The following is a 24,384-nucleotide window of genomic DNA, read 5'->3' as shown; positions in this document are numbered from 1 at the left end:
TCCCTCCAGCACCCGATTCAAAACCCACCCTCCACCCCCGGGACCACGGCCGCTGCTGCTTGCCAGCTTCTCTTACCTCTATCCAAGGTCAATTCAACCCCTCCCCCTGGTCTGCCGCTGCTGCTGCTTAACGCCCAGAAACCTTCTTCCCAACGTCAATTCTGATGTCGGAGAGGAAGTTCCAGGCCAGCCAATCGCTGCCTGGCTGACCCAGAACTTCCTCTCCAACATCAGACTTGACATCTGGTGGCAAGCAGCAGCGGCAGCAAACCAGGAGGAGGGGGTTGAATCGGTGCTGGAGAGAGGTAAGAGACACTGGCAAGCAACAGCGACTGTAGACCTGGGAGTGGGGAGTGGGGGTTTGAATTGGGCGCTGGAGGGAGGCTGGCTTTGGCGCAGTAGGTAGGGAAGGGAAGTGATCACCTGTCCCATTGGCCCCGCGCACAGCTTTGGGATGCTGTCCCTGAAAATGGGACATTTTGGCATCCCAAAGTTGTGTGTGGGGACAACGGGCCAGGGGATCTAAAAATGGGACAATTCCATTCAAAACGGGTTGTATAGTCACCTTAGCCATGCTTCCATTTGCCATGGCTTCTTTCGATTGCTTGATGTTCATCCCTGTGTCATTCTTGATGGTATCCAGCCAACAGGCCTTTGGTCTTCCCTGCTTCCTTTAACCACTGACCATTCTGAGTAACACCTCCTTTTCTAGTGAATTTGCCCTAATAACCAAATAACCCTAAAGGACACAATCTCTTGCATCTGATCGTGACTTCGGCTCAGGAAGAGGTAAGGCAGCAGCAGTAGGGGCAGGACAGGGGGGATATTTTTAACATGGGATGGGAAAAGAAGATGCTGAATAGGGGGATAGGGAAGGATAGGTAGAGGAAGTAGAATATAGGCCACTTTAGGAGAAGGGTCGGGGGATTAGGGAAAGGACTATTGGGGGAGAGAAAGGGGCAGGGCAGATGCTGAACTATGGGGAATTATGGAAGAAAAGAGGAGATGCTGAACTCTAAGTGAGTGGGGAGGTGATAGAGAAGGAACGAGACTAGATGGGAGAATGGGGAATAGGAAAGGGGAGATGCTAAATTCCAGGGCAGGGAATAGGGAAGGAAAGATGCTGGAGTACATGAAGGTAGGACTTGAGAAGAGAGAGGGTTACACTGCTGAATGTTTGCATAGCTGTATATAACATCAACTACATAGTATATAAGATAATATAATTTTTTCTTCACATATAGGTCCAAACTTAACTACTATAACTTTTTTGGGGATATACAGTATGGGGCTCATAATCGAAAGAGAAATACGTCCAAAAACCGGCCTGTCGGCACTTGGACGAACATTTCTCAAAAACGTCCAAGTGCCGATACTAAAAATGGGTTTTGGACGTATTTCTAAATGACCTAGGCCTTCATAGTGCTGCTGAACGATCAAAGCTAAACGGGTCATTTCGGGAGGAGTGTCGAGGGTAGGATGTGGGCCGGCTTAGACTTAGTCATATAGCATGGTCTAAGTCACAAAAACCCACCTAAACTCACCAGATAAGCACTGAAAACACATAACACCGACCCCCCCCCCATAAAAATATTAATCACACCTTTAAAATTCAGCCTCCAGACCATCATCACCTGGCAGCCGGGCATAGGAAAACACAAGTCATCTTGGGGATGGGTTAGTGACCCATAGAGAGGAGGACCCATGCCCATAAGCCCTTGTAATCACTGCATTGATACTTAAACATGTGCACTCCCCTATACACCCCCCAAACCCTTTTGTACTGGCATATAAGTGGCTCCCGCAGCCATAAGGGCTATTGGGGTGGTAGATAAGTGGGTCTAGGGGATCCTGGAAGTGGTTTGGGGACTCACCGTAACCTATAAGGGAGCTGTGGTGAGGAGAAGACATGGCACCCTTTTTGTGAAGTTCACAGCAGTGCCCTGTAAGGTACCCCACTGTTTAGGTGGCATGTCTGGGTGTGCAGTCCATCACTTTGCAGACCCCTCCCATGTCCAACAGGGCTTGTTCTAGGACTTGGACAAAAAGTTGGACGAAAATGTGGTATAAAGATGGACAATTTAGCAGCTTTGACGATCAGATCGGCAGGACGTATAATTAGACGATTTTCGAAACGAAAAAAAAAAAGTTGGACGTATTTTTTGAAAATATGTCTTAAGCTGTTTTTTACTTTGGACGACTTGTGAGTTGGATATAAACGGACTTAGACGTCCCTTTTGATTATGCCCCTCCACATGTTTTTGTATGTGTGGAACTCTCAGCAGGCTCTCATCCTTTCGTGTGCATCTCATATAGGAATCAATAGAGTCACTCTCTTTGCCAGATCCCTTTCTTTGTGCAACACACCAATTGTGATAAATATTTTATTTAGAAAGAACTTATCTTTTTAATAAATTAAAGGAGCTCCTCCACCAACGTGCCATGTTTCAAATTCATTTCTTCAGGGCTGAGGCTCCCAACATAGGATTTGCAAGTTGTAGTCAAATCACGCTCCAGTAGATTTCATTGAGAACTGATAGCTATTAGGATTTTAACTCACTCACGAAAATCTGATGTACCATCACTGGTTACCAATTCATACCACATTCATCAAAGTTTTAATTTTGACCCATTAAGTGCTTCATAGTCACCTCCATATCTAGTTTCGAAGATTATCTATACAGTGGTGCCTCGCATAACGAACGCCTCGCACAGCGAACGCTGCACACAACGAACTTCATGTCTTGTTTCATACAACGAACTTCATTTCACACAACGAAGTCGCCCGAGCTGCGTTACTCACTGCGCTTAACTGCCCTCTCTCACAGCCCTTCGCCTGGCTCCCTGTGCAGTGGCGGACCGTCGGCTCGCCTCCTTTTATGGAGGGGCCCGGCGCCTACTGCTGATGCGTTGGGGGGGGGGGGGCGGAGCTACTCTCGCCGCTTCCCCGATGCTAGAAAAAAAAAAAAGAAGAAAAGTTAAGTCCCAGTTTTTGCCGCTGAGACTCTGCCCTCTCTCACTGTATACAGTCGTCCTTTTAAGATAAACTCAATATTTTTTATATACTGTATATCATGGCTTCTAAAAAAAGCAGGAAGGTGATTTCTGTTGAAATGAAACGGGAAATAATTAGAAGGAGTGAATGTGGGGTAAAACAGTGTGACCTCGTCAAAGAGTTTGGCCTCAGCAAGACCACCATTTTCACCATTTTGACAAATTTATCTTTTTTTATGTCATCTTAGCATATTTTATGCTGCAGAACGAATTATTTTTTTAACATGTATTGTTATGGGAAAACGCGTTTCACATAACGAACTTTTCGCATAACAAACTTGCTCCTGGAACGAATTAAGTTCGTTGTGTGAGGCACCACTGTATATATAAAGACGGAGGTATGTATGTGTGTATGTATGTGTGTGTGTATGTACCGCGATCACGCAAAAACGGCTTGACCGATTTGAACGAAACTTGGTATGTAGATCCCTCACTACCTGGGATGATATGTTCTGGGGGTCTCGCGGCCCACCTGCACACGTGGGCGGAGCTACAAACAGAAAATCAGATTTCACCCATTCATGTCAATGGAAAAAATGTAAAAAGCTGCCAACGCAAAAACGGCTTGCCCGATTTGAACGAAACTTGGTATGCTGATCCCTCATTACCTGGGGTGATATGTTCTGGGGGTCTCGCGGCCCACCTGCACACGTGGGCGGAGCTACAAACAGAAAATCAGATTTCACCCATTCATGTCAATGGAAAAAATGTAAAAAGCTGCCAACGCAAAAACGGTTTGCCCGATTTGAACGAAACTTGGTATGCAGATCCCTCACTATCTGGGGTGATATGTTCTGGGGGTCTCAATGCCCACCTGCACACGTGGGCGGAGCTACAAACTGAAAATCAGATTTCACCCATTCATGTCAATGGCAAAAATGTAAAAAGCTGCCAACGCAAAAACGTCTTGCCCGATTTGAACGAAACTTGGTATGCAGATCCCTCACTACCTGGGGTGATATGTTCTGGGGTCTCGCGGCCCACCTGCACACGTGGGCGGAGCTACAACCTGAAAATCAGATTTCACCCATTCATGTCAATGGCAAAAATGTAAAAAGCTGCCAACGAAAAAACGGCTTGCCCGATTTGAACGAAACTTGGTATGCAGATCCCTCACTACCTGGGGTGATATGTTCTGGGGGTCTCGTGGCCCACCTGCACACATGGGCGGAGCTACAAACAGAAAATCTGATTTCACCCATTCATGTCAATGGAAAAATTGTAAAAAACTGCCAATGCAAAAACGGCTTGCCCGATTTGAACGAAACTTGCAACACATCTTCCTTTTCAGTTTAAGAGCTTGCAAATTCCAGTGAGACTTGCATTCTCTATCACAATCAACAAATCACAGGGACAGACTATTACATACTGTGGAGTGGATTTAAGATCCCCCCTGTTTTTCCCATGGTCAACTCTATGTTGCTTGCTCAAGGGTGGGTTCACCCAAGAATTTATATGTTCTTGCTCCTGGAGTTGAAACCAAAAATGTTATATATAATCAATTTTTGTGTTAGTTGTATTGTATTCATTTTGTCAAATATTTCACATTATAATTTGAATATTGTATTTTTTATAAAGCTGTAAAAAAATAATTTCATTCACCACTATAAAGTATCTTTATTTGAATCCATTTACAGTGTTATTGCTATAATTAAATACCCGTGCAACGCCGGGGCATCAGCTAGTTTCCTATATTCCTGCCAGATCTCTTCTGTTTCTAGTTCTCATCTAGATTCTACAAGACATGTTGCCTTTTTTTACATTTCCCCTAAGCTTTGGAACTCCCTTCCATGACCACTATGAAGTAATCCTCTTGCCTTAAATTCAGATGAGCTCCGAAACTGCACCTCTTTTCTGTAGCTTTTCTAGGTAGTAGGTGCATGCATGGCCTGCAATGTTTCTGTTTGCTCTTGTTGTTTTGTTGTCTGTCTTTCTTGTTCTGTAGCATTCTATTACTTATTTATACTATCTTACAAATAATGGCAGCTTTTTTTCTTCTTTCCTTATGAGTTTTTCTTTAAAATTGAACCACTTTGATTACAGCCACTGAAAGGCAATATGTCAAGTTTATGCTTATTGAATCTTTATATACCACTTTTACTAAACAAGAAAGCCAAAGCAGTTTACAATCCAGAAATAAAAATCCAGTTTACATTCCAGAAATAAAAATTATGATATGAGAAAAAAACATTCACACAATAATAAAGTGTACAGTCTCTGTCAGGCAACATGTTTGTCTATCAAAATTGCATAACTAGCCACAAAATGCCAGCTCAAAATAATGAGCTTTAAGATCAATGTTAAATCTTTTAAAAGAAAGCTCTCCCAAAATATTTGAAGGGGGATTATTCCAGAGATACTGAGCTATGATTAAAAAAAAAAAGCTGTACAAGATTTCCAATGTGCCTTGGCCAAAAGTGGAAGAATTACCTAATGGGAATTCAATGATTTCAGATCTACTTGAGGTATACAGTGAAACCAATAGAGATAAATAACTACGTGTATAGTCTTTGTGCCAGGAACAGAATTGTAAATGATATTCTATATGAAATAGGGTGCCAAAGTAATTGTTTAAGAAGCGGGGAGGCATGATCAAATCGCTGCACATCACAAAGAAAGAGAACAACCATGTTCTGCAAAGTGTAAAGTCTTTTAAATTGGGTTTTGGCAAGCCCTTCATATGAGTACTACATTACAGTAGTCCAAATGGGAAATTAAGAAATGCATGAATGATGGTGTATGACACAGAGATACTAAAAAGTCTTCACAGGGGTCTCAGTCTGCATAAAACCAGAAAACTTTGATTGCAACACCTCAGAAATTTAAATGATAATACAGTATCAATCCGCCCCCCTCCCCAATACCACCCCAAATAGCAAAAAAAAAAAACAACTATTTTGAGAACCGGGGAGTTAAACAAAATAGGAACTCAACAGGTCACCCGCTTCATCACAGTTGAGAACTGGCCTGTTGTCAGAAAACCCCAGAGCTATCGAATCAAGACAAACCTGGAGAGGATGAAGATTCGGGTTTCTCCTATTGCCAGAAAAACCAAAAGGATATCATCCTCGTAAAAGAAAGCCGTAATATCCAAGCTCTAAACAGGGCTGCCAGGGGACTAAGGTAAATGTTAAATAAAAGCAGTGGATCCTGTAAAGATATTCAGATGTTTGGGGTTTTTTTAAAACATAAAGACATAAAACATAAACATAGAAACATAGAAATAGACGGCAGATAAGGGCCACGGCCCATCAAGTCTGCCCACTCCAATGACCCTCCCTATCTATCTTTGCGGATAGATCCCACATGTCTGTCCCATCTGGCCTTAAAATCTGGCACGCTGCTGGCCTCAATAACCTGAAGTGGAAGACCTTTATAAATCTGCTAAAAACAGGCTCCTTCTTGATCTTTAAACCTAGAAGCACTGTTATATAAATACTTCTTAGAGGGAATTTTAGGAGGGCATCCACATTTAAGTGTCATTAATGTGCCCTTTTATCCCTGATTCTAAAAAGAAAAGCAGAAATCTACTTTTCTTTATAGAATACTGGCCTAATTGATTAAATACACATATATATTTTTATGTATGAACGCTTACACCAGCCATAGAGCTTGCTTGTAAATTATAAAATTCTATAAATTACCCACATAACTATGTGCCCCACCTATGCTCCACTCAAACTCTGCCCATGTGAATTCCCACCTGAAAAACGCACACCATTTAAGAGAGGCATGGCGCTTATTGAATAGCACATAGATGGATTATTGCCATTGAAACTCTTGGACATAAGCCAGAACTTCAAAACCCAGAATGCAATTTAACCAGTGTTTACACTAGGGTCAAGATTCAGTCAGCGGTGGTGAGTATTTTTCTACCTGCTGCCAGTATTATTCCTGGATTTTTAATGATGGCCGTGTCTGGGCTTTAGCACTGAATATCTGGTATATGAGGCGCTGGCTTACACATAGTCAATTAAATTGTTATTCAGAACTTAACTGGTCATGGATTGCCGTGTTTTATGCAGTCCCATATATGTGGCTACCCTAGCTAGGCAAGTGCTTAACCAGCCAAGTACTGACTCCACCCTGGAAGTCCATAGTCTGCTGTCATGACAGACATGAGAGAAGTCACCGCTTGCCCTGAATCGGCGGCATGGACTGTTGCTACTATTTGGGTTTTTGCCATGTACCTGTGACTTGGATTGGCCTCCGTGAAGACGGGATACTGGTCTGATCCAGTAAGGCTATTCTGACGGGATACTGGTCTGATCGAGTAAGGCCTCCGTGAAGACAGGATATTGGTCTGATCCAGTAAGGCTACTCTTATGTTTTTATAGTAGCTCATTCAATGTGAAGAAAATTGTATTGAATGCTACTTTCAATGCCAAAGCTTAACCAGTGGCTGTGCTTATAGTTATTAAATATTTCCCAGATTAAATTTAGAACAAAGGATAGCTTTATCCTATATCTGAAGTTAACATTCCCTGTAATCCTTGTCATTGATACATTATAGCAGCTGCCTTTCACAAATGAAATCATTTTGATGTGTTTGTCATATAATTAACATGATGTTGATTGTTCTATAGCCTTTCAACATTATTGCTGTCTTGATGAATCATCTCCTAGCCAAGGGCTAGCATCTCTAGTTCTGCTCTTGAGCCTTCCCATTAATAACTAAAGTAATCGAGTCTACACTTGTGGGAATCAGCGTGGGAATGATCCAGCCATGCCAAGAAACTACATACATGCTATTCTTAGTGATGGCAGTTCTGGAATGACAGAATGTCTAAATCCAACATTAAAGGATACTTACTGGCTGGCATTCCACTACCTTAAGAAGGATATGGCGATACTCGAGAGGGTTCAGAAAAGAGCAACGAGATTGATAAAAGGTATGGAAAACCTTTCATATGCTGAAAGATTGGAGAAACTGGGGCTCTTTTCCCTAGAAACGCGGAGGCTTAGAGGGGACATGATAGAGACTTACAAGATCATGAAGGGCATAGAGAAAGTGGAGAGGGACAGATTCTTCAAACTTTCAAAGACTATAAGAACAAGAGGGCATTCAGATAAATTAAGAGGAGACAGATTCAGAACCAATGCTTGGAAGTTCTTCTTCACCCAGAGGGTGGTGGACACCTGGAATGTGCTTCTAGAGGGCATGGTAGGAGAGAGTATGGTATTGGGTTTCAAGAAAGGACTAGATGTTTTCCTGAAGGAAAAGGGGATTGAAGGGTATAGATAGAGGATTAATATACAGGTCCTGGACCTGATGGACCGCCGCGTGAGCAGACTGCTAGACATGATGGACCTCTGGTCTGACCCAGCAGAGGCACTGCTTATGTTCTTATGTTCAGAGAGAAAAGCATAAAGAAAGTTCACCGCAGATCCAGGAACCAAGACATCCGCTATTGAGGAAATTCTATAACTTCTCTTACTGACCTACAAGTACATTCACTCTGCAGTCCCTCAGTATCTCTCTACACTTTTCTCCTCCTATGCTCCCCCCCAACACTCGTGAACCCCGTTCATCAGGCAAATACCTTTAATCCATACCCTTCTCATTCACTGCCACCTCCAGACTCCATCCCTTCTATCTTGCTGCGCCGTTTGTTTGGAACAAAATGCCAGAGTCATAATGTCAGGTGCTGCCTCTGGCAATATTCAAATCCAAGCTAAAAGTCCACTTTTCAGAGGCTGCTTTTATCTCCTAACTCCCCACACTCCATAAAATTACCTGAGTCCTCCTTACCATTCTACCTGCAAAAAACTCCCCGACCCCTATATATGTCCTGTCTGCCTGTCCACTTAGAATGTGAGCTCTTCTGCGCAGGGACCATCTATTGCATGCTGATTGTACAGCATTGTGCATGCTTTTCAGCACTACAGAAATGATGAACGGCACCCGGACGTGACGTCAGCGGGAGAGCTGACATGGTTGTGAGGAACACGTTGAAGCTGTTGCTCGTGGCGGTGAACAACTAGAGGTATGGAGGAAGGGAAGGAGTGGGAAGCGGCGGAGGGGGGAAGAGAGAAGGAGAGGTGCCGGCGCCCCTACCAACATGGCACCTGGGACGGACCGCCTCCCCTCCCCCTACTACGCCACTGACTGTGAGAGTGAAAGGCTCTGCTTACAGCAGAGCCTGTGTGGAGCGTTTTAGCTTGGCAGGAAAGACAGAGTACACTCCTCCTTCCAAGTCGTGGTTAGGGGCAGACCATGACCGCAAATACGGAAAAACCACAAATAACTTTTTATATGTTATTCACGGTTTTTTGTAACAGCCATCCTTTAATATATTAAAACTGCGAATAATAGCAGCGATTGTGAAAGCTGGGAAGCAGCGATTTTCAGGGTGAAAGCTGGGAAGCGCCAAACTTTTTATCGGTACAGTACTTTAACTCATGATGCATGCGAAAAATTGCGAATAAGCGAAACCGCGAGTGCTGAAACCACAAATATGGAGGGAGAAGTGTAGTCCCGAGCTGAGGGTGCAACCCAGAGCAGCTCACCGCGTGCGCAAAAGGAGTTGTATGAAGAATTTGGAGAACATGATGAAAATGTTCTTGAATGGACTTTACCATAAAGAGCTTTGAAAACAGTTTCAGTATTCAGATGAAAGTGAACTGTAAATAGTTGTGAATTAATTGCACTTTGGTCTCTGCTGATTTCTTAATAAGAGACAAGGTAGGGGTTGAGTATGGTGACTGAACCCAAGAAAGTGATCCTTCGGCCTACCGGATCAAATCCAGCTCTGGCCTATGCCCAGCTCAAGAAACGGTAAACTTTTCTTTCTATAAATCCTGGGTGCAGGTCCCTGACCTGAGAAGCTAGCTGATGCCTGAGACTGTGTGTGTGTCAGTCCAGGGTTACATGTAATTTATGCATGTAACTGGAAGCTCTGCCTGTACTCCACCCATGCTCCTCCCATGTATATGTCCCCCTTATGCATTTACACACTGTGGGCTGGATTCAGTAAATGGTGATGAAAAGCAGGCTCTAGGAAGAATTTGCACTCAGTGCTATTCTATACAGGATGCTCCGGACTGAGTGTTCTTTAAAGAATAGCACATGCCCAGAGGGTCTGGACAGCTTTTCAAAACCCAGCACTTGAAAAGCCTCCTCAAATCGCGTTGAGCAGGCAGCGGGGTTGGGGCTGGGGTGGGGCTTGGGCGAGACTGGGAGTGGGATTAGGGCTTTACAGGGTTGGGATGGGTGAAACTGGGTGGGCCTGGGGGTGGGCCCTTGAGGGCCGAAATCCAGTTGGGTTTTCAGGATTTCCCTAATGAATATGCATTGAAAGCAGTGCATGCAAATAGATCTAATGCATATTCATTGGGGAAATCCTGAAAACCCAACTGGATTCTGGCCCTCGAGGGCCGGAGTTGCCCACTCCTGGTCTAAGGGGGGTCTAGATTTTCCCGATTTGAAAATCTGGCAACCCTAACTTAGCATACATTCCAGCATCCAACTTTGGACACAAGGATTTACATCAACTGTAATTTGATATAAAATCTGGTGCACTCCTTGAGCACGCTGCCTCAGATTTTATAACACTGCATGTATTTCTTCAGAATGACCCTGACTCATCCATGCCCCTCCCATAGCCAGGCCCCTTTTTGGGTTGCTCACAAGAGGATTTGGCTGGGAATTTTTATAAAATTGTGTGCAGACAGATTCTTGTGCAAAGCCAAATTAGAGCCAATTATCATCAACAATTGGTTAACAGCCAATTATTGATTTTTAACTGCTCATTAATTAATTTATTTGCCCATGGATTTCAGGGTTGTGTGCTATTTATAGAATCTAGGTGTACAGCACTCACACGTGCCCTTATAGGATAATTTTCTCAACATTTATGTGTGCAATAGGGTTTGTACCTTTGGGTTCCCAGTTATAGATCTGCCCTTCATGATATTAATTTTATAAGAGATTAAGAGACTGGTGTGATTTGTAATCAAGGCTGGGGCAGTAACAGCTCTGACACTGATAGAATTCCTATGAGCGGGGTTAGAAACATAGGGGCCCTTTAACCAAATAGCAGTAAAAAGTGGCCATAACACACCCTTACAAGCCATTTTTAAAACTGGGATAAAATGGCTGAAAATTATTTTTTTGTTGTTTTAATGGTCATGTGCTAATTTTTCCATTAGTGAGTGGCCATTAAAACATTAGCGCATGAGTCTCTACTGCCATCCACTATTTATGTGGTAAGGACTCACATGCTAAGCATGTACTAATTGGTTAGAGTGCAGAAATGTAGCTGCACTTACTACCGGTACTTAGTGCAGAATACGCCCTTTCTCTACTCCAAGACATGACCCCTGCACCTAAAAATAAATTTAGGGGGCCTTTTACTAAGCGTCAATAAGCAGTAATGCATGCTTACCATCGCTTAAAATCTGCAACCGTGGGGTATGCTCTGGTGCCACATGCTACTTTTGGCTTTGACACACGCCAACTATGTGTTAGCACTGGGGACATGTCTGGGGGCAAAGAATAGGCACGTCATGTACTAATCAGTTAGCACAGGAGTCTTCCACCTACACTATTTGAGTAGGTGACAGGGAGAGGAGATATTGGTTGCTGTGGATGGGCTGACTGGATGGGCCATGGCCTTTATCTGCCTTCATGCTTCTCTGTTTCTAATAAGGGCTCATGCGCTAATGCCATGCACTAATTTTGAAATTAGTGTGTGCTCATTAATGGGGAAAACAAACTGCAGCCATTTTAGAACCACACTAACAGCATACAGGAAACCCATGCACTAAACATTGCATAGGCCATTTTTCAACACAGTTTTGCTAAAGGGCTCCTTTACTTTTTTAGCCTATGGGAAGTGAGCATATGGCAAAACTACCGAGGGGTGCCTTGTAGTATACCTTTTTTTTTTTTTTTTTTTTGCTGTGGTAAGCATGCATTAGTGCTTACTGCAGCTTTGTAAAAGGGCCCTTTACAAAGTCACCCTCTAAGGGGGTAATTACTGTATATAAAACTAACAAAGCAGGAATTTTCCCTTAGTACAGTGGTTCTTAACCTGGATTCTTAACCAGGGGTTCGGTGAGTCAGTCTCGCGGGTTCGGCGGAGGTCAAAACACACCTCCGACTCATATAGCGCTTCGGTCACGTTCAATCATCTATCAGTTATTCAGTGATTTTGATCAAGACTGATCGTGTACTCGGTTTCTTGAACTATCGATCTGTAACTAACGCCTTATATACATCAATCAATTCCTGATCAAAATTTGTGATTTAACTGATAGATGATTGAATGTGACCGAAGCGCTTATGATTCGTGATGATACGCCCCGCAACAGCAGAAGTCACACTGATTTGCAGTAAATTTCATTACTATGTTATTATTATTCGAAATATAGGAGAACTTTTTTGTTTTCAAAATTGATATTATTTTTTCCCTCACTGTATACCTATGTTTTGAATTTGTAAAAATCATATTTTATTTTTCCAATAAAGAAGGGTTCGGTGAACACGCATATGAAACTGGTGGGGTTCAGTACCTCCAACAAGGTTAAGAACCACTGCCATAGTAGAAACAAACAGAATGCCACATAGGTGTACTCTAGTGTACCTAATCAATCTCAGTACAGCTGAACCTGGCTTGGAATTGGAGCCAAACATTAGCATTAGAGAATGACAGGGGGACAAATTTTTCCCTGTGCTCACGGGAACTCATTTTCCTGTCCCATCCCAGCAAGTTCTTTTCCTACCCCTGCCCCATTCCTGAAAGCTCTGTCCTCATCTGCACAAGCCTCAAACAGTTTAAAATCATAAGTGCTTGAGGCTTGTGTGGTTAAAGCAGAGCTTACAGGAATGGAACAGGGACAGTAACAAAACTCGCTGGGACGGGAAGAGGAAATTGAGTTCCTGCGGGGACGGAGAAAATTTGTCCGCGTGTCATTCTCTAATTAGCATACCCGAGACAGCCATTTTGATGAAGCAAGTGGCCCTGGTCAGTAGCGAATATGTATTTTTTTGTAAATGTGCCTATGAAATTTTGCACCACAATTTTTCAGGCTCTTTTAACCTTGCTGCACATCTTTTCAAGTTTCTTGTTAGGTCCACCTTGTTATTGTTCTTTTGTACTGATTGGCTTTATTCAGTTTGAAAGCATGTTAATATCTATGCTTTCGTGGAGGTTTTCTGGACCTGTGATGCATTTTTTTTTTATCTTATAAAAAAGGACTGTCTCCTTTGTGACTATGTACAATGCTGCATATGTCAGGTAGCACTCTAGAAATAATGAATAGTAGTAGTAATATTGAAGCTTAATTTCATTTGCTATGGTCCTTTTCTCCACCTATTTGAGGGCTGTTCATGATTTAGCGAAGGTTCAACTGTACTGACTTGATTATTTACAATACCTACAAGCTAATTGTATAAAGTCATTTTTTATATAAGTGACTACTTAAGATGCCTCATATAAAAAGCTAAGGGCTCCTTTTACAAAGGTGCGCTAGCATTTTTAGCGCACGCACCGGATTAGTACGCGCTATAGCGTGCAATAGCCAAAAAACTACTGCCTGCTCAAGAGGAGGCGGTAGCGGCTAGCATGTGTGGTATTTTAGCCTGCTCTATTCTGCGCGTTAAGGCCCTAAAGCACCTTTGTAAAAGGAGCTCCAAAGTACACACTGTGACTTGATGGTGCCTACTAAGGAGAAGAGTTGGGGGTGGAATTCATGGGTACATACATAGATTATAAAAATACACTAATCTACATGCGTACTTGAATAATCTATGCTCTCTTAGGCTTCTGCAGCTGGTGTCATAACTGCTGCAGTTGTCTAGTTCTTGCTGCATCTGAGTAAGAAATTCTTCCCTCCTCCTTTGTCAGTATTGTCCAACAGAATTTCCAGTCTCATTCCACCAGAATTTAAAATGGTGGTGAAAGGATTTTTCCCTCCAAAATTCAAATTTGTGACCAACGGACTTTCCCTCTTCAATTTCCAACCCCAATCACCTCAAACCCCAGCCAATCAAGTTTGAGAGCCCACCATACAACAGACAGACTGAAGGGAGACACACTATGATGGTTGAATGTCAGTTCTACTTACTCAGATGCAGCAAGGCTGGACAACTACAACAGTCTTGAATAATCTAGTTGCAGAAATTTGCATCTGTTTGAAAGCAGGTGTAAATTTCCATATCTACAAAGCAAGCATGATTTATTTTATATAGAGATATGGACACTTGTGTGTCTATATAAAATGGCTCCTAAGTAGGTGCCTACCTGCGCTCTTAAACAAGGCACTCTGTTATAAATTACTCTTCTCTGTCTGGCTTGCACTGAAAACAGTACAAACAATAGCAGTTAATCATGGGTTGCCTATAATTTTGAGAGCCATAGTAGAGGAAGCAGAGAGAAAATGGGCTGGATTGTCCAGCTCTATTGATAAGGTCTTGCTAGTCTATGGTGCCTGCCCAAAAGGATGACTAGTATAGAATGAATGTGTAAAAAAATGTCCCTAGTTAAAGAATTCTTTGATATTAACTTTCGTTTCACATTTCTTTTTCTTTTCTCAAATTGGGTACCACTGGAATTTGTGGCATGAAAAATGGAGGAATCTTCTGTTTCTGGCCAAGTACTTACTCTGGCCCTGGAGCCTTCTTGAAATGTTACACCTAGAGAGATGAAAATCTTTGGGGGAAAAAATGTGCCTTGGTCACAGAAATGAGTCTCTGAGCTATGATGTCTTTTCTTCTGAGATAATCCAAAGAACTACAGATTAGGTTCTGGAGAGGAAAAGAACTGGGAAAAGAAAGGGAACAACATTTTTAACATTGCTTAAAGCTTCCTCTGAGACCTTTCGTTAAGCTCAGAGAAGCATTAGAACATTTTGCACCTTGAGCAGAAAGATATAAGTTAAAAAATAATAGTATATAAAGATGAAAAAAAACACCCCAACTTACCATCTCCATCAAAGAGAGGTTGAGTCTCCATTGTTGGCGTTGGCTTCGAACCATCATCTGAGTTCAGTGTTAAAAAGAAACGAAAAGAAACTACCATTATTGAGGTAAATGCTATCTACTCTCCAGAACTGTTGAATTATTGGGATTTGCACATGGCCCAGCCAAGATCAAGAGAGATAAAACAGAGACAGGAAGGAAGGAAGAAGAAAAGAGAGAAGCACGCAAAATATATTGACAGGGTAATGAAAGAGAATGTAAGCAAACAGAAAAAAAAATACAGTATATCAACAACTTACCAACCTGAAATGGCTATCAGTGGCCATCAGCATCAGGCACAAGACAAAAGTCCGACCTGGCTGAATCATAGCATATCATGGTAATCCCTGCCTATTTCAAGTATACGTGAAATACCGTATGTGCCCAGATCATGGATATGCTCTTTCATGTGATATGTTAAAAGAATGTCAGTCAGGCTTTGGAAAAGTCTATAGTATGGAAATAGTGCTGGTTGCATTATTGGAGTAGCTCCATCAATGGCTTGGTAAAGAGACAGAGAGTCTGATCCTACAGCTCAACATCAGCAGCATTCGACTTGGTGGATCATTCTATTATTTTGACCAAGTCGACTAGATTGGGAGTGAGTGAATCGATTTTATGGTTTCCTTTCTTCTTGAACCACTGAAATGATCTTTAAGGGGGAAACATCTCAGGTCTGGAGTGCTTCAGGTTTACCTGATGTTCCCATTTTTATTTACCATATATGAATGTGATCTTGGAGGATATGTTGTTGTGATATTGCCAGGTGTCCAACCCTTATTTTTAAAGGGATTTTTTAAAAATGTGAATGATGAGACAGATCCATCCTCTGCTGAATGATAATGACCTGAAGCAGTAGCTCTCTCTCACCTTGATTACTGTAATCACCTAGATATGATTTCTCCTAAATAGAAGTCCTGTAAGGTTTGCAACTGTTCTAGAATACTGCAGCCAAATTGATTTGCAAGCGTAAAAGGTAAGAGGAATCTCTTCTTTATAATTTGATTACATTGACTGCCCTCAGACTTGAGGATGGTTTTTAAACTGCTTACTTTATTTTTCTAACAATTGTGACTGACTATTGCTCAGCATAAAATCCCTGGTACTAATCTGATTTTCAGTTGATGATTCCATCTGTAAAGAGCATGAGATTGATCTCTACAAGAGACAAAATGGTTGGTGATAGGATATCTTGGGTATCTGTTACTTGGAATTGGCTGCCGTTAGAACTTAAGATTGATTCACATTATTTTTTGATCAGGAAAAAATAAAAATGTGATTGCCTAAGGAACTATTAACAAGACAATGATAGTTCTTTGTCATTTGATAGTACTGTAAATAGCTAAACATTGTTGGCATTGTTTTAATAGAGTTATTCTGCCACCATATTTATGGGCACAACTCACACTCCAGAAACTACTGCCACAACCTAAACTAGATACAACAATAAGGCAGAAATAGTCAAAAAGGTTCACAAAGGGGGCGCTCAGGATCAAAACTGTGCAAACCACGTAAACCGCGTGAAAACTAACGAGATAAACTCAAATTTTTAAGGGTGCTCTCAGTGTGAACAAGTAACAACAGGAGACAAGCTCCGACACTTCGTAAATCAGGTAGAGGTAATATACCCCCACCCGCACACCATCACTGAGCACCCAGGGTTTGCAATAAATCAAAGTGAAAACATTCACAAATCAAAAATGAGTGAATCAACTAAAGTGAATAACAGGTGAGACCTGAGCGACCCCTAAATGAACCCTACCAGCCAAAACCCCAGCAAAAAATCAAAAATCAGAAAAACGATAACTTAACTGAAGAACGAAGAATGAAGGAGAAACTTATCTTTAAAGCACAAAATTTAAGCACCTCCGGATACACACCTCTCTTCTGCAATCCCTTTCTTCCCTCATTTTCCTTTTCAATTTATTTTCTGCATCCATCTAGATTACGTTCTTACTATCCTCTCATCAATTTCCTTTTTTACTGCCTACCTACATCTCACCACCTCTTTCCCTCACCCCCTCCAGTATTTCCCTAACTCAATTCTTTTCCCCATCATGTGCCCTCCTTTTATATATCACCTCCTTCCATCATGTGCCCTCTTTCTCTACCCCTTCCATCTAGTACCTTCTCCTCTCTCTGTCCACTTCCATCGTCTGCTCCCCTCTTTCTCTCCTCCCATTTCCTTCCAGCATAGGCTCCCCCTCTACCCGCCACACTACCATCCAATGTCTGCCCTTTCTCTCTCCATCCACCCCTTTTCAATTAGCATCTGCCCCCTTTCTTTCCCTCCAATCCAATTCCATCCAGTATCCTTACCCCTTATGTCTCTCTCCCCTTTCCCTGTACATCAATTCCATCAGCACCACCCTTCCATTCCACCCTGCCCCCTTTCTCTCCCTGCACCACTCTTTCATTCCAGCAGTCCTGCTCCTCTCTCGCGATGACTGTAGCTGCCGGCTGCCGGTTCACCCCACTATGACGTACTAGCTCTGGAGCAGAGTCGGCAGCCGTGTGCTGTAAGGTCCCGCGAGGACTCCAGGCTTTGCCCCGGAAGAAGTAAGTTACGTCAGAGGGGGTTGACCCGGAAGACGCAGGGAGTTGCAGCAAGGACCCACGATGACTGCGTCTGCCGGGTCCACCCCCTCCGACATAACTTACTTCTTCTGGAGCAAAGCCGGCAGACGAGTCATCGGGGATCTTCCTGCATCTCAGCGCAGCTGCCGACTCTGCTCTAGAGCAGTGTTTTTCAACCTTTTTTACACCCGTGGACCGGCAGAAATAAAAGAATTATTTTGTGCACCAGCAAACTACTAACACTAAAATTTAAAAAACACATTTCCCCCTCATCTCCGCAAGCTCAGTCCCCGCAAACTATCTGATAACATCTGCATAAGTCTCAGTTATGATTTTATATTGAACATATTTTATTAAAGTATAAAAAGAAATAATATTCTGTACAATTGTTATTTTTATAAATATAAATATACAGAGCAAGGACCAACAAAACCCCTGTCTCCCCTCCCCTTCACATATATCCCCCCTACTATCAAGAAAACTGAACAAGACAAATTATTATAGAATACTACACAGAAATATCATGCTAACAGAATACTGCAGGCACACATGACAGGAATAGTGTTAGAGGAATGCCCCCTGGTCCGAGAGAGCTAAAGAAGCTAAAGAAGCATTGCCTGGGCTTTGCAGTCTCAAGTTATGTCTCTAGCAGGATACATATTTCAAATCTGATATATTCTAATGATAAAATAGAAATAAAATGATTTTTTTCTACCTTTTGTTGTCTCTGGTTTCTGCTTTTATCTTCTTTTCACTCTTTTCCTTCCAGCGTCTGCCCTGTCTCTTCAATCCAGCATCTGCCCGTTCCATCCACTGTCTGCCCCTTCCAGAAACTGTCTATCTTCCCCTGCCATCTCTCCTCTAGACCTGGCCCCCCCCTTTGGTCTGGCATCTATCATCTTCCCTTTGTTCCCTCATGGTCTGGCATCTTTCTCCTTTCATCTCTCTTTCCCTCCCCCCTGTGGTTTTTAGCATCTCTCTCTTCTCATTTCCTTCACTCAGATCTGATATCTCTGTCTCCTTCCCTGTTCTCTGGCATCTCTCTCTCTCTTCCCTTTCCTTCTCTGGTCTTCCTTCCTTATTTTCTGTGTCCATCTAAATTAAATTTGTTCTTACTATGCAGTCCTCAAATTCCCTCTTTTCACTATGTCTACCCACAGCAAGCCACCCCTTTCCTTTACCCCTCCATTATCTCACTAACTCTATCTTCTTACTTTATCCAGCATATGTCCTTTTTCTTTATCCCTCCTTCCATCCAGTATGTGTTCTCTTTCTCCTCTTCCATTCAGCATTTGCTCTCCCTTCTCCCCACTTCCATCATCTGCCCTCTTCTCTCTCCCCACTTCCATCATCTGCTCTCTTCTCTCTCCCCCTTCTCTCCACTTCCATCATCTGCCCCTTCTCTCTCTTTCCCCCCACTTCCATCATCTGCCCTCTTCTCTCTCCCCACTTCCATCATCTGCCTCTTCTCTCTCTTTCCCCCCACTTCCATCATCTGCCTCTTCTCTCTCTTTCCCCCCACTTCCATCATCTGCCCTCTTCTCTCTCCCTATTTCCATCATCTGTCCCCTTCTCTCAATCTCTCCATCCACCACAGGCTCATATTTCTCCCTTCCTCACCTTTCCGATTTTGGCAACAAGATCGGCAAGGCCCCCCCCTCCGCGACGGCACTCAGTGGCATCGGCGTCCCCCCTACCCCCTCCTCGACAGCACTCAAGTTTGGCCTCCTTCTCCCGGCATCAACAGAACTTCAGATCAGCAACAGGTGCTCAGTCAAACGCTTCCCTCTGATTGAACTGCCTGGGCGGAAACAGGAAGCTGAGTCAGGGAAAACTTTTGACTGAGCACCTATTGCCGATCTGAAGTTCTGTTGATGCCGGGAGATGGAGGCTGAATTTGAGTGCTGTCATGGGGGGCGCTGATGCCGCTGAGTGCCGTCGCGGAGGGGGGGCGCTGATGCCGCTGAGTGCCATCGCCAGGAGGGAGGGCGCTGATGCTGCTGAATACTGTCGCCGATGCTGCTGAGTGCCATTGCCGATGCCGCTGAGTGCCGTCGCCGTTGCAGCCCAGGAATTTCTGGACCTGGCCAGCTGTGCACCTCCCAAGGCTGCACCCGGGGCGGACCGCTGCCCCCCCCCCCCTTGGTACGCCACTGCCTAAGTCACCTACCACAAAAATTAAACTTAAAGCACTATATATACGCAGACGATATATCCATCCTCATCCCCTTAAATGACATCACAAATGAAACTACAGATAACCTCTCACACACAATGACAGAAATCGAAACATGGACCACCAACTTCAAACTGAAACTAAACACGGAGAAAACAAAAGTCTTTTTGGCAAGCCCCAATGACAAAATAACAAGAACATCGTTAAAAATAAATGACCATGAATATCCAGTCTCCAAAACCATAAAAATACTGGGTATTACACTAGATACACACTTAACCATGGTTGACCACACAAACCTACAGGTGAAGAAATGCTTTTACACGCTGTGGACGCTAAGAACTATTAAAAAATACTTTGACACAACATCTTTTAGATTACTGGTGCAGACGCTAATCCTATCTATCCTAGACTATTGCAACATCGTTTACCTGGGTATCCCACAAAAAAACAGTACAAAAACTAAGACTGGTGCAAAACACTGCAATTCGCTTGGTCTTCGGACTGAGAAAAAAAGACCACATTAACCCCTACTACAAAAAACTGCACTGGCTACCAGTGGAGGCACGAATACTTTTCAAATTTGCATGTCTCCGTTTCAAACAAATCTGGGGCCTAGCACCTTCCTACCTGCAAACACACTTCACTCTACACAACCCCACATGAACAACCAGAAACAAAAACATCTTTGCATACCCAAAGATCACGGGCTGCAAATTCAAATCCTTTCTAGACAGAACCTTCATGATCCAAGCAAACAGACAGCAATCCTGGCTGGGAAACTACATAAATAAAGCCGGACAGACCTACAACGCATTCCGAAAATCAATTAAAACCGCTCTATTTGACAAATTCATGGCCTAAGCAATTGACCTTCTCCCACTTTATTACTGCCCCGCTGCGATCCCTGGCGCGTTTCTCAGGTAACCCCAATCTCTCATGTATTCTCTCCCCATGTATCTCCAATCTCTCCCCATCTCTCCTCATGTATCTCCAATCTATTATGTAATTTATCTTTTCAAGCACTCTGTAATTCACTGATTATCCAGACTTCTTTCAATGTGAACTGCCTAGAAGTCTTTTGACTATGGCGGTATAGAAAAATAAAGCTATTATTATTATTATTATCTATATGCATACTTATTTATTTAGTTAGTTTTAGATCCCGCCTTCCCCAATGAGCTCATAACGGATAACAAGGAATTTATTCAGGTACTCAAGCATTTTTCTCTATTTGTCCCGGTGGGCTCACAATCTATCTAATGTACCTAGAACAGTGGAAATTCATTGTGGAAATTTTGAAAACTCAACTAGGTTGTGACTCACAAGTTCCATGGTTGCCTACCCCTGGCCTAAAGGAATCAAATGAGTTCTTTGGCGGATAACATGCATTACTTTTTAGTTCAAGACCTCCTCATTCTCTTTAAAAAAAGGATCCTTTGGTGTTCACAATCGCCGGGATGTCCAAGTGCCAATAATCAAAACTGTTTTCCTGAACATCTAGCTAAATGTTTCACTCTCTGTGCATCCAGAGTTCCAGTGGGAGTGCTGGAAGGTGTGTTATGGGTGGGCTTTGGACATGCTTAACTTGGACATCTTGTGGTGATAATGGAACCTTTCTCAGGACATCCTGAACAGAACTTAGACGGGTCGGAGCTAGACCTGTTTTAGAAGTGTCTAAGTACCACAAACTGACCAGATGACCACTGGCTGCATTAAGATATGACCCTCACACACACACTCCCCCACTGTTCATTGACCCCCTCCCACCCCCAAAAAAATCTGAATAAAAGAGTGCTCTACAACCGCAGCACTTGATATGGGAAAACCTAGTAGAGAGCATCACACAGGTGTCTTAAGGACTCAGGCTCATAAGCCACTCTAGCCACTATATTTATGGTGAAAAGTGTAAGCCTACCAAAACCCTACTCTACTGTCATATAGGTCCCAGTTGCATTCATGAGGCTATTGGGGTAGTAGACAGCTATTGGGGTAGTAGACAGGTGGGTCTAGTAGGTTTTAGGGGAGTTTTGGAGGGCTCACCATAAATGATAAGAGGTTTATGGTGAGATGTACTTTAGGCACTCTTTATGTGAAGTTCAAATCAGTGCCTTATAAGGTGTCCCATTGCTTTTGTTGGCATATCTGTGTGGCCAGTCCATCACAATGATGGCAACTTCCATGTCCAAATGGTCTGGCTAAAGAAATAAATAAATGTTTTCATCTTGAATGTTTCTTTGGTCAAAAATGGGGTATAAAGTTAGGCATCCTAAGGGTTGAACATACTGTTAGCCTAGACATCCAAGTAGGCAATTAAAAACAAAATATATATATATTTTTTGGACATCTAGAGATTCGGCTTTAAAAAATGGATGTTTCTGTGCTTCTGACTTTAGAAGTTTAACAGGAAATGCCCATGTTAGACTTAGACAGTCTTCAAAAACAGCCCTCTTTGTCTCTTCATAATGTGGACTAGTTCCTGGATTTGTTAGTGAATTTTTTTTGTTTTTGTTTCCTGCATTTTCCACATTTTTGGATCTATTATAATATAATCATAAAGAAAATTATTACGTTAAATTTAAAAAAATACTCCCACTGTTACCACTTTCAGGTACAGGAGAAGTGTACAGGGATGATATATAATAATTGGATTGTGGCCGTGTGCTTTATATACTAAGAGGAAAACTGCCAAATAATACAGTAGCACTTTACTGTAGTGACTTTTACTGTTTTTACATGTCAGCATCAAGAATTTTGCTATAACAATTGTTGCCAAGAATAGTTTAGATCCAAAGATGTACAGTGCTCAATTGTGATTAAATTGTACTGGCTTGCAATAAAGGCTCATACTGTGTTTAAACTCTGTACCCTAGCATTTAAAATTATCCTCCTCTTCTCTTTAACCCATCCCCAAGTGTCCAGCATCTCCTCTTCTCTTCCCCCCTTTCCCAAAGTACTCAACATCTTCCATTCTCTTCCCTAAGATTTAGCATATCCATCTTTCTTTCCTCCATTGCAAGGTGTCCAGCAATTGCCCCCTCCCTGCCTATGCCTGACAGTGGTTTTAAAAGGCTCCTCTACTTCACTCTCACAGCTTTGCTCCATTTTGTGTTAAATCAGGTTTTAAATAAATCCATCTACAGTATATCTCATGAATAGCTATTGTAAATATCCAGAAAATCAGATTATTTTCTTTTGAAGGCCCTGAGTACTTGAAATGAGAACCATTATGAAGAAATATTAGTGGCAGATCATCCTCAAATGAAATAATCCTCCTCTCAAAAAGTTTAAAGGAAAACTTAAAACATTCCTCTTCAAAGACATCTTTAATTTTTAAAAACCTCTCCTGCTTAATTGCTATGAGTCCTTCTTGCTCTGGCTCTCAGATGAGATTCCCCCTCTTTTTGTATTTCACCTTCATGGCTTGCTTTACTATTTTAAGATGGATTTCCTTCCGCCAACCCTTTTGTTCCAGTTAGTCCTGTTGGTCTCATGTTCGTCACCCTGTTTAATGATTTTATTATGTAAAACTGCTTAGAAATATGATAGGCGGAATATCTAATTTTTATTAAACTTGAAACAAACTTGAATAATCACTCCCACTATCCTTGACACTCCCCTTCCCTTCTGTACCAACCCAAATGTGAACCTTCATGCTTCATAACTGTCAGCTTAGCAAAAACCTAGCAATGAGCTTCCTCCTCTAAACTATGCTGCTGAAAAGTATATTCATTTAATTTTTACATTTCTAAACCACTTTTTGTAATCATTTACTAACCATGGTGGTTCAGCAAAAATAAGGTAAGCATTATTATAAAAGATAAGATGGTAAGAAGGTTCCTTGCCCTACGATTGGCTGAACACAGTTCTAGCTTGTATGATATAGCAGCCACCTAGGGCATTTTAAATCACAGAAAAAGCTAGTGAAGGGCTTTCAGAATTTTTAGAGCAAGGTGGGAGAGTTCCATTTGAAGTCTGTTGAGTTTGCCACCATCCTTTTGGCTGATGGAGCTCAGGAACTCTGCTGGTCATATTACCATGAATGAAAACAAAGTAAATCTTCCTACATGAGCCTGATTCAGTCAAGGGATGTAAAAGTATGGTTGACCAAATAAATGAGCTCCAGTGGCCACAACTGGCCAAGAGACTCTAGTCCGGGGAGCCCAGTGGTATAAACTGAATCTAACTCTTGTTTGAATGTAAATAATTTTAGAACTGCATAGTCCTCTTCTCAAGCAACTGAAGTGTGCCAAAATTCAACATCGGTATGTACCCCATCATGCTTGATTTTATAATATAATGCACTTTATGTCACAATATTCTCAAACTTAGCTTTGGTTACATAATCCAGAATATAGAGATCTATGATGCACCTATTTGAATAGAAACATCCTTACAAATGTAAGAACATAAGAATAGCCTTACTAGGTCAGACCAATGGTCCATCAAGCCCAGTAGCCCGTTCTCACGGTGACCAATCCAGGTCACTAGTACCTGGCCAAAACCCAAGTTGTAGCAATATTCTAAGCTACCAATACAGGGCAAGCAGTGGCTTCCCCATGTCTTTCTCAGTAACAGCCTATGGACTCTTCCTCCAGGAACTTGTCCAAACCTT

At 42.4% G+C, this 24,384-nt stretch overlaps 1 protein-coding gene across 3 annotated transcripts in view; it reads right to left on the bottom strand.

Moving 5' to 3' along the window:
- Positions 1-24,384, bottom strand: part of SMOC1 (SPARC related modular calcium binding 1) — a 447,006-nt gene that overhangs the window by 104,150 nt on the left and 318,472 nt on the right. For all 3 annotated transcript variants that reach the window (XM_033950924.1, XM_033950922.1, XM_033950923.1), the window contains exon 6: positions 14,981-15,037. In XM_033950924.1, coding sequence (XP_033806815.1) covers positions 14,981-15,037 — 57 coding nt within the window. The remainder of the gene's footprint in view (positions 1-14,980; positions 15,038-24,384) is intronic.

Source organism: Geotrypetes seraphini, chromosome 7, assembly GCF_902459505.1.
Source record: "Geotrypetes seraphini chromosome 7, aGeoSer1.1, whole genome shotgun sequence".
NCBI classification, from domain to species: domain Eukaryota; kingdom Metazoa; phylum Chordata; class Amphibia; order Gymnophiona; family Dermophiidae; genus Geotrypetes; species Geotrypetes seraphini.
Note: the sequence above shows the minus strand (reverse complement) of the source record. Positions and strands in the feature narration are given on the sequence as shown.